This window comes from Panthera onca, chromosome C1, assembly GCF_046562875.1.
Source record: "Panthera onca isolate mPanOnc1 chromosome C1, mPanOnc1 haplotype 2, whole genome shotgun sequence".
Classification (NCBI taxonomy): domain Eukaryota; kingdom Metazoa; phylum Chordata; class Mammalia; order Carnivora; family Felidae; genus Panthera; species Panthera onca.
In genome coordinates, this window is record NC_138346.1 from 155,401,519 (window position 1) to 155,416,750 (window position 15,232).

Here is a 15,232-nt window from a genome sequence, read left to right on the forward strand (position 1 = left end):
GTTGAAACATTTGTAGTCTATTTCCTGAACTATTCTGGCTTCCCTGCCTTTGATGTCTCCTTAATATCCTTCATTTAGACTGCTGCCAGACTTTTTCACTGAATCACTGTCTAGTTTAAAAAAAAGGGGGGGGGGGAGTAATCATTAAAAGAAAACCAATTAACAGAACAAAATCCCAAACTTATGTTTCATGGCATTTGGGGCATTTAAATCACCTTTACAAACTCCCTGAATAGCGATAATGGATAACTGGTGACCCCTCATTTTTCCAACAGCCTTCTGAGGTGCTAAGAGCACTAACTCAGGAGCAAAACAGCCTGGGTTTGAATCAAACCAGCCGCTGAAGACTAGTTGTGTGACCGGGCAACTCACACACTACCTCTGTTCCTCATTTCCCTCATCTATTGCAGACCCACTCTCAGGAGCTCCTGGTGGGAGTTAAGTTAAGCTAGAAAGGGTCTAAGCAAATGCAGTAGAGAGCCAGGGAAATATATTTATACCTAAGTACTTAGGTCGTTGTGACTTGTGTCATTGTGACCGGTTTTAGTTGTTGCCCCACGGGGGGGGGGGGGGGGGGGGGGGAGGCAGGGCTTGCTCCTCTTGGTGATTGTACTCTGTATACAAAGTCAGTTCTCAGTAGATGTTTGTTAAATCCAACAGAATGTAAATGAAACAACAAGGGGGTGCCCAGCTGTGTAAAGGAAAAATAGCTTGTCTTGATGGCACAAATTTCAGTCACTTCTTTTCTTTAAATCAACGCTATTGAGGTATAATTTACACACAATAAGATGCACCAACTTGATGAGTTCCGACAAATGTGTGGACTTTTGAAACTGTTTTTTTTTGTTTGCTTGTTCTTTGCTCAGTCATCCGAAGCCCAATCTTCACCTGTAGACAAGGTATCCTTCTGCCCTCTGAAACCCTGAGTCCCAACAAGGTGAGGACTCGGCACTGGCCAGGAGTGTCCCATTGTCGGGAGCCAGGGCTCAGCCTACCTGCGAAGGCTTCATGGAAATGTGCTCGTGAACAAAAGAACGCTGTGTCCGGGAACTTCGGAAGTACCCCTTCGACCTTTGAGGTGCTGGATGCTCTCCCGGGAGGGACACTCCGTGGGCGGCCCCCTTGTTTTGGCTACCGAGCTGGGGGTTTGAGGGCGGCCCTCTGGACGCTGAGCCCGGGGGCACAATGATCCCTCCAAGGGTCAGCAAGAGTGCTCGGCGGTCAAGAGGCCGGGGATGGAGGTCAGGGTGGCGTGGAGCAACCGGCCGGGGGCCGGACGTGACCGGCAGACTCAGGGCTTGACCCACAGGCTCACACAAAAGAGGCCGGAAAGTGTCCGGAGGAAGCGGCGCGTCACGGGGGACGGAGCCGGGACCCTGCCGCGGCCGCCCAGCTGCGTCCCGGGGACACGGCCCGCACACCCAGCCGCACTGCCGCCACCGCCTGCACCGCGGCCGCCGCCAATGAAACTCCTCCCGCTCCTAGGTGAGTGCCCAGCGAGGTCGCGGAGGGTCCGGGGCTTGCAGGGAAGGGGATTTTTCCGAGGTGGAACTCGCGTGCCAAGTGGATTTGGCCCGGGTTCCAAGAAGAGTGGACGGCGGTACTTCTCAGGATGTTTTTTCTCCTTGGCCTTTCAACTCTGGAATTGGATATGCAGGGCCCAGGGACCAAGTCACCTTTTTATTCCTGAATACAAAGTCCGCAAAATCCCCAACGTCTCCTTTGACCTTTTTTTTTTTTTTTTTCGATATCCCCTCAAAAAATTTGGGAAATCCAACCCGGTAACGCTTGAGGGAGGCTTCCCGGCATTTTAAGGGAACTGCCAGCCCAGACTTTGGGTTCATTTAAAATACCATTTGGATGATGCTGTGCAGAAGGGTTATAAATCACATCTTTGCAGCTGAATTAATTCTGGTTTAGACAGTATATCCAGCCCTATGTGAGGCCGAGATTTAGAATCAAATGTTAACACTCTCTTGTTACCAGATAAGGACAGTTTATCTCAGATGACTGTTCTAAGAACAATGATTTGCATGGCTCCTGACTGTCCATCCTCAAGCAGGTGTGACTTCAGAAGACCTGGGACAACAATAAAAAAGGACGGGCCCATGCTTTGCCTTATCATTTCCGAACAGCCCACAAAATACCATTCCCAACTTTGTTTTCAATTACTCCAAAATAAAGCCTCGTTCTCTTTTCTGCTTCATTTTATTGGTTGTGTTTGTATGGTGTCCGTTCCCAGAAGATCAATCTTTGACCAATATGTTGAGTTTATCTTAAATTCTCCTACTGGGGGAACATGTAGCATAAATTTTACTATGGAAAAGGCAGTATTTAAAAGAAAATTAGACTACAGAAAAAAAACAATAATTGCATTTGTCCTCCTGATGTTATGATATGTTGCTCTTCATCTTAAAAATTACAGAGATTTGAATTTGACAAGACCCAGACCATCAAGTCACCTTGATCTCTGCACAGAATCGTTCCCAGAGGCAAGAAATTGCTTTACAATCATGCAATCCCCTTTAACAATATTTCGTCTCAGAACCAAGAGTCCAGTGATCTAGGAATACTCTTTTCTGTATAGAGCTGGGTTGTTTACTACATTATAGCTTTGTTGAGATTTACTCAATAAATACTGACATTGAAGAAAGTGCTCATCTTTTTGCTTACTTGCTCTTGTGCTGTTAGTTAGCTAAATACTCTCTTGGGAAATTCTCATAATCCATTTATCTAGATGGAAAGAAAGAAGGGTTTTTGTGTTTACTATAGTATGACTCAACAATGGGGGGGGCAGGGGAGAAACTTTTCTTTCTCTTTCTTTTCTTTCTTCCTTTTTTTGAAAAGGTATATTTCTCTATTTTCCGTAGTGGGTTTTTCCACTTTGCTGAATTGTTCCTACACTCAGAACTGCACCAAGACACCTTGTCTTCCAAATGCAAAATGTGAAATACGAAATGGAATTGAAGCCTGTTACTGCAACATGGGATTTTCAGGAAATGGTGTCACAATTTGTGAAGGTAAACAACCTTTATTACCTCTTTTGGGTTTTTTGGTAAGATTAAATTCTGATATGATTGTTTTTCCCTTGTCCAGAAATTAAGTGTTTACATTAAGCTGTATGATTTCAAGCTATTGGTTAAAAAAAAAAAAAAAAAAAGCTTAATTAACTAAACAAGTTTGAAGGTCCCACTTGAAAATGTATACTTGATTATTGATTTTTGAGGAGTCCATGTATATCTTATTTTTGGTGTAACTATTGAACATTGTCCTTGAACTTAAGCTGGAAAACTAAGTTGCAGAGAGCAGAGTCAATACCTTTGGAAACGAAAGAACACAGGGTTCATGAAGTCCAGGCTATATGGATATGTGTTGCCTTCGGGTACCTTCTTTACTACCTGACTACTTAAATTTGAGGATAATATTAAGAGATTCAAGTGTTTTGCCTGTATATCCTGCATGATACCCTGGAGAGAGAGAGAGAGAGAGAATTTTGAAAATGTATTCTTTTCTGAAAAAGTAGATCTCACTTATAGAACTTGAGGCTACAATCCAGAGCAAGAATGGTAGAAAAGGTCCTAGCAGGGTGCAATTCAGCCCACTGATTTGATAAACAGGACCTTGTCCGAAAATCATATTTCAGTGACTTCTTGTCTGTGGTTTCAACCGCCACTCTTTCTCTTCCTTCAAGCCTCACTCTATCCTTCCTCTCTCTTTCATTTTTAGTAGAATTTAGTTTTAACTGGGTCAATGGAAAAACATTCTGTGTATTAGAGAGAGAAGCAGTTCCAAGTCATATAAATTAGTTTTAAAATATAATTAAATGACAACTTCAAATTAGAACTATGTGGTATTATACTCCTAAATGTATTTAAGATAACATGGACTTTTTCTAATTAAGCCAGGATATTGTACATTGTTAATATTGCATGTGTTTGCTTATAGCGTAAACAAGTTGTATCTCGTGATTCAATTTGATAGGCTCTTAAAAAAGATTAAATATGCAGTTCTTAGTAAGACCAGACCTCATCATAATTAGTTTAATGTTTAAAAAATGTAGAGCAAAGCTACAGTTGCTTAATGGTGCATTAGATCAGGCATTTCTGCTTGTACATACAGCCAGAATTTGTAATATACTATTCCACAAGCACTACGAAATTCTTTCTATAAATAATCTTAGATTTTTACTGTGTATTTAATTGAATGGCATTATCGCAAGTTGATAGTCGAGTGACCTTCAAAATATTGCATCGAATATATTAGTGTGCTTTTCCACTAATCATTACAAATTGCACTATGATACTTCATAAGTGGTGTTGCCTTTTTGTTATTTAGATTCTTTTCAACTGTCATGATTACCATCATTAACATCAATAATTTTTCACAATTTGGACCTTCAGCAACTAACCAGATCATAATCATCTTTTTAATGTTTTTTTTAACACATCTTCCATTATCCAATGCACTCTTCCCCCACAACACCCCCCCCCCACCCCGCCCTGCTGCCTCAGTCAATAGCCAGCTGAAGGGCAGAAAAAACTTTCTGTTGGAAAAAAAAAAACAAATACTGCAAGGTCTTTTGGCCTGTAATTTCTTTTCACACAGAACAGAATTTGTAATGGCACTTTTTTTTTCAAGTTCTTTTTAACAGATCCCTCATTTAAAGAATGTTATAAATTCACTTGTCTTAGGGATACAGGAGTACTGATGCATAGGGGCACTTGTACCCCAATGTTTATAGCAACACTCTCAACAATAGCCAAATTATGGAAAGAGCCTAAATGTCCATCAACTGATGAATGGATAAAAAAATTGTGGTTTATATACACAATGGAGTACTACGTGGCAATGAGAAAGAATGAAATATGGCCCTTTGTAGCAACATGGATGGAACTGGAGAGTGTGATGCTAAGTGAAATAAGCCATACAGAGAAAGATACCATATGGTTTCACTCTTATGTGGATCCTGAGAAACTTAACAGAAACCCATGGGGGAGGGGAAGGAAAAAAAGAGGTTAGAGTGGAAGAGAGCCAAAGCATAAGAGACTCTTAAAAACTGAGAACAAACTGAGGGTTGATGGGGGGTGGGAGGGAGGGGAGGGTGGGTGATGGGTATTGAGGAGGGTACCTGTTGGGATGAGCACTGGGTGTTGTATGGAAACCAATTTGACAATAAACTTCATATATTGAAAAAAAAATAAAAATTAAAATTAAAAAAATAAATAAATAAATTTACTTGTCTTAATATTCACTATGTGAGGTTTATAATGTCCTCTTAAAACTGTTCAAACAGTGGTTTGCACCTTTTATTAATTCATTGGTAGATTTTTGAAATTTATGTCAGTAAGCATATTTAACATGCGTTTTAGAGTTAAAACACTATGTTCTCAACCGCTGAATTGTCTAGATTATATATTGGGTTTGAACAGTTGGCTTTCTTCATCTGTGAAGAGATTTCCCACTTTTCCTATCTTTCTCTAAAGTTGGTATTAGGTCAATAAGAAATGACCAGATGACAGTTTTGTTATAAAGGATGGCTACTTCTTGAAGAGTGAAAGTAAATTTCTTTTTGGTATCATTACCATCATCTTCCTCATCTCCATCCAATTTGACTCCCTCAGAGACCTGTCAAATAAATGTTATGGTAGTAACCAGACCTCACTTAAATGAACTCTGTTCCAAGAACTAGTTTTATACAAGTCATTTAGAATTTGGGTAACCTAGTCCCGTAGAAACAAGTGTTTTTTTGTTTTTTTTTTTTTTTGATGTTTATTCATTTTTGAGAACCTGAGAGAGACAGAGCATGAGTGGAAGGGGCAGAGAGAGAGGGAGACACAGAATCCGAAGCAGGCTCCAGGCTCTAAGCTGTCAGCACAGAGCCTGACACGGGGCTCGAACTCACGAACGTTGAGATCATGACCTGAGCCAAAGTCGGACGCTCAACCGACTGAGCCACCCAGGTGCCCTGAAACAAGTTTTAATACTAGTGACTTTATTTCATTTAATCATCTTTTTATTGAACAAATATTTATTGAATATTTTCATTGTCATCATTATCATTATCACCATCACATCAAGATAGCTAATATCTAAGATATTAATTAGCACAACACCTTCATCGGTTGTTATTCTCATTTTATCTATAAAAAAGTAGAATCTTAGAAAAGTTAAGTGAATATCACAAGTGATAACAACAAATAAGTAATAGAGCTGAGATTTCAGCCTAAGTCTGTTTCCAGAGCCTGTACTCTTACTCACTATGTTTGCCATAAGACCTCCACTTAACAAATACTGCTATGCCCTTGGTTAAAGTAATAAATAAGGAATTGGCCTTGATTTCCAGGATATCTAGGGACAGCTTCAGAACTATATTAACGACTTGATGCAATGTTATAAAATATGCAAATACAGGTAAATTTGAGATATGTAATCAACTGCAGGGTAGCTTTCCAAGTGGGGGTGACATTTAAGCTGAGAATCAAAGAATAAATAGGATTCATTAAGACTGACAAAGTGACAAAGCCAGGCAAAATGAATCAGCAGTAACAAAGGCCTAGAAGTTGAACATGTGTAGTATGTTTTAGGGAGCCCCAAGTATTTCATTCTGGATGTATATATCACAGGGCATATTAACTGAGGGGGTCAGTGGGAATTAAGTTTGGGTGTCAAGATATGGACTTTTTCCTCCTAACAAAAAAAGAGCCATTGACAAATATTAAGTAGCTCAGTTACATGATAAATAGTGTATATTAGAAAGATGACCCCATTCGGTAGAATAAGAATGAATTAGCAAAAGTCAACCCAACCTATACAAACAGTAGCACTGGGGTGCCTGAGTGGCTCAGTTGGTTAAGCCTCCAACTCTTGATTTCAGCCCAGGTCAAGATCCCAGGGTCATGGGATTGAGCCCCGAGTTGGGTTCCCTGCTCCTGCTTGTTCTCTCTCTTTCTCAAAAAAAAAATATAATAATAATAAAAATAATAATAAAAGAAAAAGAAAAGAAAAAAGAAAAAAATCCAATAGTACTTTGTACAATTCTTATAGTTTATGTCACTTCTATCCAATATATCTTAATTTTCATAAGCTTTTGAAATAAAATGTATGGATGCTGTCTTTTATTTACAAACACCATTTTGAATGGTTATAACTAGTTTGTTAAGCTCAATGCTATAGCTTTTTGCATATGAGAGAAGCAGGACTCTGAAGCTTAAGTGAGTTTCCCAGTGTCCCAAGGCTACAGTGACAAAACTAGGACTCAAACCCTGGGGATCTCAACCTTCTCTAGATTACCAAAAATGTCACTAGTATTACTAATCAGCTGATGTAATTAGATTAGTGTAGTACAGCTTTTTAAATCAAATAGGTAAAACAGTATCATTTGAATAGGAATTATTTATTTTCGACAACCTTACTGAGGTATTAACATGAATTTATTTACACACTTATCTTTATGCTGACAATGAGTGTATTTTAAGGCAGAAGCTGGAGAAGTGTAGAAATTTGGGGATATATTTAATGGCTTTTGAAATTGTTGATGATATTTTCCTAAAATTTAGGATTATTTTAGTCTTTTAAACAAATATTGTTGCTATATGTTTTGCTTCTCAGCACAGTGTTGGTTACTCTCTGGAACACAGTTATAAATCTAAAAAGTGAGACATCCCATCTCCCCTCAGTAATTTGGAAGGTTGGAAAAGTTGAAAGAATCTTTGTGTACGTACAAAACATGATATTGCTTGATTTGAAATAAACTGAGCTGGGAGAGGTAAGAAGCAAGAACAAGGGGAAGGATGCAGTACAGTGCCTGATTGGGTGTGGGCGTCAGGAAGAAGGTAGTAGACTTTCTCTTCCTACTCACATCTGAACTCAGTAAGTGGTGCTGTGTTTGGGAAAATTTCATGGAGTCAGAATGGGTAAGAAAAAAGTTGTCCCAGATGAGGATAAGAAAGGTCAGGAAAGATATAATTGACAGCTTGTATGCATGTATAAAAATCTTTCATAGCTTGGGACATGCTTGTTATGAATAACATCGCAAGCACTTTATAAGAAATAAAGAAGTCTCAGTGCCTGCACTCAGGGAGACATACTCTATGCTTAAAAAACAGTTTTCTTCATTATCTAATAGCCATATATATGCTTGCAAAATTCAGCTGGGAGAATATCATAATAAACTAAAGAGCATTGTGACAATAGTAAATGTAGAGAGAACAATGTCGCAATAGTTATCTAAGAGTTTGGAAGAAGAAATGGTCTGCGCGTTCAGAATGTGGGAGAAATATTCATTAGAATAATCTGCTAGCATCATTCTGCCCAGGCTACAATATAAGTACCAAGGACATGTAATTTTCTTCCATAATAGCTTGTTTTTTAGTAATGAAAGGATGCTTATCAAAATGGGCAAACCGAATGTCATCAGAACAGATGCAAAGCACACAAAATGTGTGCATGTGTTTGTACATCATGTATCACCAGTTGCCACAGATATACTATCTAAACTATCTCCTACAAAAAATAACTGCAGTTTTAAATATTTAACAAAAAAACAGTTTGGTAATTTCCATAATAGACACGTGATCAGCAAAACTTAAATGATGCAAGTCCTCTTTTTCCTTTTCCTTTTAAAAATAATTCTATTTTTAGTGGGACACCTGGGTGGCTCTGTCAATTAAGCATCTGCCTCTTGATTTTGGCTCAGGTCATGGTCTCAGGTTTTGTGAGATCAATCCCCACATCTGACAGCATGGAGTCTGCTTGGGATTCTTCTCCCTCTCTGCCCCTCCTCCGCTCAGGAGGGGGTGCATGCACACTGCAGGCTCTCTCAAAATAAATTAAAGAATTAAAAATTAAAATAGAATATAAGCTTAAGGAAAGTGTTAAAATGGTTTATGCTTTTATTTTTTTCTTCCTATATGTTGAAGGTATTTGTCATCTTATGAAGTGGATATTTTTGAGGAAATTCCACCTAATTATTGTGGTAGAGTTTGTTCTCTCGAATGTGTAACCTCTTCTTGTCAACACACGAAAGAGGTCATACTTCTAGTACAAGAAAAGGATTTCTGGAATTGGCAAAGGCACTTTATTTATTTGGAGGAAGTTCATGAAAATCATGCATCCTGGAATGTAAGCCTTGGGTTAATTTAGACTGTCATTTCTTAAATAGGTTACATTTCCATTCAGTACAAGACATCCCAAGGAAATATGTACTTCACTTTAAATACATCTGATACATGACTATCTAAAAGCACATTAGAGTTCCTATTTTTTCTTTTTCTTTTTTTAATTTTTTTGTTTTAATGTTTATTTATTTTTGAGACAGAGAGAGACAGAGCATGAACAGGGGAGGGGCAGAGAGAGAGGGAGACACATAATCTGAAACGGGCTCCAGGCTCTGAGCCATCAGCACAGAGCCTGATGCAGGGCTCGAACTCACGGACCGTGAGATCATGACCTGAGCCGAAGTCGGACGCTTAACCGACCAAGCCACCCAGGCGCCCCTAGAGTTCCTACTTTTTCAAGTTTGTATTTGTATTCATGTACCTAAGAAGATCATCTGGAGTATGTAAAAATGCATTTGTTTTACCAAAAAATAAAAACTTTGCTTCCTCAATACTTTTTATTAGTATATCACATATGAAGGAAAATGAATCTTGGAGTTATCTAACTTTCTTCCATCTAGAACCTCCAGTTGATTGTTCAAATATTATTTAAATATTATGTATAAATCAGGAGCCACCTCCCTCTAGGGATTGCAATAAGAAGAAGAGAAAGAGGGAGAGGGAGGGAAATGAAGGCAGGGAAAATGAAAGAAAGTTCTGGTCCTGGCTACTACTTGTGCCATTTGAGTTTTGTTGATAAGCTGCACAATTTTATAAATAAACACTTATCTCATCTGACTTGACAATGTCATTTTTGCAGGCTGTTTCAGAAATCATTTTTTTAAATCATCCTGTTTTCATGTTTATTGCACAGGATAATTATAAGAATTAATGAGATAACAAACTAAGAAATATTTTGAGATCTTAAAAGAGGTTTTAATATGAACATATGATTTTGGGTTTTTTCAAGTAATTTATACTGAAATATCATGACAAGTTTTCTTCATGTAAAAATCTCTTTTATTTGTAATCATTTTAATCTTTTATTTATTTATTTATTTATTTATTTATTTATTTATTTATTTTTGAGAGAGAGAGAGAGAGAGCACATGGGCATGAGTTGAGGAGGGGCAGAGGGGAAGGGAGAGAGAATCCCAAGCAGGTTCCTCACTGACAGGGCACAGCTTGATACAGGGCTAGGTCCCATGAACCATGAGATCATAACCTGAGCCAAAATCGAGAGGTGGACACTTAACTAACTGAGTCACCCAGACGCCCTGTAATCTTTTTAAATCAGTATTATCTAGGTGGATTTATTGCATATTTAGAATCAGAAAAGTAATATCAGCATAGAGATTTAGCAATAAACACATTGCTTCTGAGTTGTTTTAAACAATCACAAAGAGTTGTTCAAAATTCTGAGTTAAATCAATTCTAAATAAGACTTACCATCTGATTTGACATTATTAGTGTCCTGATTTTTTTTTCTAAGTTAAGACTGCCATTTTTGTTTTTTGTTCCAGGCTAAAACATCAGTTCACAAAGTATGTATATATCTATGTATAAGTGTGTGTGTGTGTGTGTGTGTGTGTGTGTGTGTGTGCGCGCCCTATGATATGTGCTGATGCTAAGGCATCAATAAAAATGGAAATGGATATTGTTTTTCTGGAATTAGTGTTCATTTTGCATGCAGAGTGAACATGGCAGCTACACCATCTTATACTCTCTGTTCAGCCATATCTTTAGGAACTGCTAGGAAATTAAAATTACATGGAAATTGTGCTCTCAATGTGGAATTTTCATACATTTTAATCCTCTGTGCTTTTCAAGACAACTACTGGTAGAAATAAGAACAAAAGGATCATAGGGATAGCACTTTCAATTCCACGAAGTAACTCACCGAGTTCCAGTTTTTCTGCTTTGTTTACTGTAGCTCTGATCTTTTGTCAGCATTTTAAGATCGCAAACTTTATGTTGCTAAATTGATACTTCCTGTGTCCCGGGGCGTGTCAGTTATCTACAGCCCCAGCTTTATAGGACATCAGCATACTTTACAGCCAACTCCTGCTTATTTCAGAAGCAAATTATCCAGTCTCCTGATTATCCATTTTTCCATTATTTCTTTTTCCTTATTTAGGCTTTTTTCATGCTTAAAGAAGTAACTTGCATATTTACAGTTTATTTACAAAAAGAGTAATAATATTGATGTTGATTTTAGTGCTTTCTGTGAGCTAAATGCTGCTCTAAGCACTTTACATGAATTTATAAATTTAATCCTCATAACAACTCTTTGAAATGAGGGCTAGTATTACCCTCAATTTATAGATTAAATAATTTTCCAGTGAAAGCACATTCAAACTATTGCTTTATATAATTCTCAAGCTACTCTGTGAAGTAAGTCTGCAAATAAGAAAACTGAATCTCCCTGAGACATAAATGAATTATTTTGGTTGTTGCCCCCACCTTGAATCTGCTTTTTACCTGATTTATCTGATTACTATGTTATCAAAGAAATTGATTAAAAACAAAAAAGTATGAGGTGTATATACTTAAGATACCTTAGGAATAAGTGCAAGCAAGTTAAAACTATTTACAAGTTTCAATATCTTGATGAAACTCATAGATCAGATAAAGTTGTTTAACTCCTGTTCATCGACCTCCTTAAAACCCAGTGTATTGACAATACAACCAGTGAGATTGGGGTGAGGGGGATGGGCACGGGAATTCTATAAATTAGGAGTGAACTTCTCAAAGCAGAATCAGAGAAGGCTTCTGCAAAAATGGCAGCTCTTCCTTGTGGTGATATCCTATACCCTTCCCAGAAAGGAAGTGTCAGTCTCGGTGACTGGTTTAGTTAGATGTGATTTTCCAAAGGTTACCCTGATTGGGCTCCTTATTCCCCATTGGCATTTGAGCCCAAATAAAGACAAGAAAAAAGACTCTTAAAGGGAACTCTGGCATCTGCCTGAAAGGAATTGTTGAGAGTAAAAATTGATGTCACCTTTCTGCCTATACCCCATCTATGCCAGCAGGAATAATTCTTGGAGATTGCTCTGCCCCTCCACCCTCAGATGTAGGGAATTCTGAACTGTCTTGTATGTACTAAGGAGGTTGTAATGGCTGGCAGGCAAAACCTGGGCCAAGCTACCTGAGATAATCAACATTGCTCTTTAAAAACATGAGGATCATTTAAGAATAATCAGTCATTGGAGAAGAGCCAATAATACAAAGCACAAAGTTGAATAAATAGAACAATCGGCCTGGAAAATGATACTGTTAGGAAGAGAAAAGAAGTTGAAGGGAAAAGTCTAGCTTATATCTTCAAAGAGATTCTGAAAAAGTTTGCATTCAAACAAACAAAAACAAGTAGAATAGGCTTCTATGTACAGAAAAATTATCATACCACAAAAAATTTTCTTCTTCAATATGTCTTTAAACCTTTGTGCTGCTCAATTCCTCGTACCTTTATCCCCTGTTTTTGCTCTCATTTTGTAGCAAGAGGCATCAAGACAATAGCTGTAATTCTCAGGAATGAAAGCCAATGTTTCAAAGTCACCAGAAGATTGAGAGCATAGTCTCCATTCCTGGGTTTCCACCCCTACCAAGATGGTCACACAAGGAACAGGGAGGTTATAAATATCAAATTTATTAACAAATCAGTGGAAGATACATCAGGACTCAAGAAGTGAAGATATTCTGAGCCGATCAGCTCAACACAATCATCCTTTTTATAACACAGTTTCACCCTTTTGTGATCTTTTCCTTCATCTGTGCCAAAACCTCTCCCAAATTCTTTCCATGCTTTATCTCAACGTGAAACTAGGTAGCCGATGTGTTTTCTGATCCTAATTGCCTGATTTATCTGTGGTTTTCACATTATAATGTCATTAATACAGCGATGGAACCCCTATGCAGTCTCACTATATTGTCTGTTTTCCCAAGTGATTTCCTGAATTCACCTGCTCATACTTTTGATGGTTCCTGCCAGACACACCTAATGTATTTTTCTCCTCCAATAAAATATATTTATCATTGAATCAATTTTAGTCCCAAGTTGAATTGATAATATATAGTAGTAAAAAAGTGGTAAAAAAAATAACCCAGGAATTGCAAAACTAAAAGTTAAGACGAAAATTATGAGAACAAAACAGAGAAACAGGACTAGACATGGAGAACCTAACATCCATGTAATAGAAGTCTTACTGAAGAAAGGATAAGACAAACTTTAGCAAAGGAAATAATAAAAGGTCTGACAATTTCCCAGAGCTTAAGACAGACATGAGTCTTTAATAAAAAGAGCCCTCTAATCCAACCTATCTTCTACAAAATATGTTTATGCCTTCACTTCTCAGTTTATTGCCTATTGAAGCCTTCTCAGCTTCAATGTCTGTTGATTGATATCCTGCTATAAAAGAGGAGTATCATTCACTTCACATTGTCACTTTTATTCATACATTCAAGTTGTTACCTTCATGTCCTTAAATAATAATGGAAATACTGGCTATCGGGCTACTCCATTCCTGGAGCCTAGGGTGAGGACCTCTTCAGATCATAGGGACAGAGAGAGAAAGGACTTTAGGGTGGCTGTGGCCATCAGGAGAGTGAATAGATGAGCCGAGCAGCCTAAAAATGTAGATGCCTACTACAGGAGAAGTTTTTGTCAAACTCTTGAGCCTCATTTCTTCGTTAGTCTACTTTCATTTAACCCCTACTTCATTTCATCACTTTTCTGAGACTAATTGTAGCCCTAAGAAGGGAGGGAGAGTATATTTAAAAGTCCTGTGATTTTAATCATTATCTTAAAACTAATTTTTAAATGTATTTATTATTTTCAGAGAGAGAGAGAGAGAGAGAGAGAGAGACAGAGAGAGAGAACAAGTGGGGGAGGGGCAGAGAGAGAGAATCCCAAGCAGCCTCCATGCTCAACACTCCGCTCAGGGCCTGATCCCACAACCTTGAGATCATGACCTGAGCTGAAATTAAGAGTCGGAGGCTTAACTGACTGGGCCACCCAGGCATGTAATTTCTAAATCAAGTAATTCTAAATCAAGAAAAGTAATTGGGCATGAAAAGTAATTTCTAAATCAAGGTCTTATTTTTCAAGTTCCCATTGTTAGATCCATCCCTTATATCCTTATATTGCAGTAGCTAAGACCCAGCCCTATAAATTGGAGCCTTCCTGTTATGCCATGGCCTAGTAACTAGATTCTCTGATATAAATTCTAATATTGCTGTGCAGGGTTTCCAAACTTGTTTTCAATATTCTAGTCTTGTTCATCTGGGATTCTCATGATAAGTCACAAAGTGCATCTGAGCCTGTTTCTCTGTGAAATGAGCAGATTTCACCAGGATCACTATCAATGTCTATTCCGGTTTTAAAATTATTTGGGTCTATTATTGTGAGACATGTATTTGAACTGTAGTTAATTTCCAGTTCAATCGCTTTTGAGGTAAATAGCCTGGATTTGGGGCTTTATTTGAAACCTGAAAGTGAAACAGAGATTTTGGTCTCTTGCCTCTGAACTCAGTACACTTTTCATTGTTGTTTTTGTTTGTTTGCTTTTTAACTCTGATCTCTGGAGCTGGCATGACCTAGGCAAGCAATGCTTTCATCTCCTCTTTCTGCTCCATTCCCTCTGACTCATGGCCATAACACATCCTGATACTCTTTCTTGCTGAGCCAGGATGTGACCTCAAATTTCCTCTCAAGACAGGTGCTACAAATGAATAGGGATTGGCACATAGGTGAAACTTATTTTCCATGTTTTCTCTGGTACCTTCCACTCTTGGAAGGAATTTCTGGACCAGTCTTCAGGAGCACTGCACTATTGCAGTGCTGAAAGCTAAGCTATTAAATATAATGCAACCAGAAAGTTAAGTACTGTAGCGGAGTGATTTGAACCATTAAAAACAATCAAGAAGGCTATAAAATCTTGATTTTTATATTTGCTTTCCTATTGGAGAGGTTTAGCTACTTTTATATGTTATTGAGACTACCTCCCTTTGAATAAGATGGTGTGCATATCCATTTTGTGGGTAAGAGGGTTGTGATTCATGTGCTTTTATAATCACCATTTAACTGACATCTGGAACAAAATGCTACAAATGGAACTTGTCTTTGTGTTGCAATTCCAAAA

The 15,232-nt window shown here is 38.0% G+C and overlaps 1 protein-coding gene across 3 annotated transcripts in view; it reads left to right on the top strand.

The window, feature by feature from the left end:
- Nucleotides 1–957: 957 nt before the first annotated feature.
- Nucleotides 958–15,232, top strand: part of ADGRL4 (adhesion G protein-coupled receptor L4) — a 110,316-nt gene continuing 96,041 nt past the window's right edge. Inside the window, exons 1-2 of one of the 3 annotated variants that reach the window (XM_060625298.3) lie at nucleotides 958–1,485; nucleotides 2,871–3,020. In XM_060625298.3, the coding sequence (XP_060481281.1) occupies nucleotides 1,236–1,485; nucleotides 2,871–3,020 (400 nt within the window). In that variant the 5' untranslated portion in view covers nucleotides 958–1,235. The remainder of the gene's footprint in view (nucleotides 1,486–2,870; nucleotides 3,021–15,232) is intronic. The other 2 variants (XM_060625296.3, XM_060625297.3) reach the window with 2 other exon arrangements.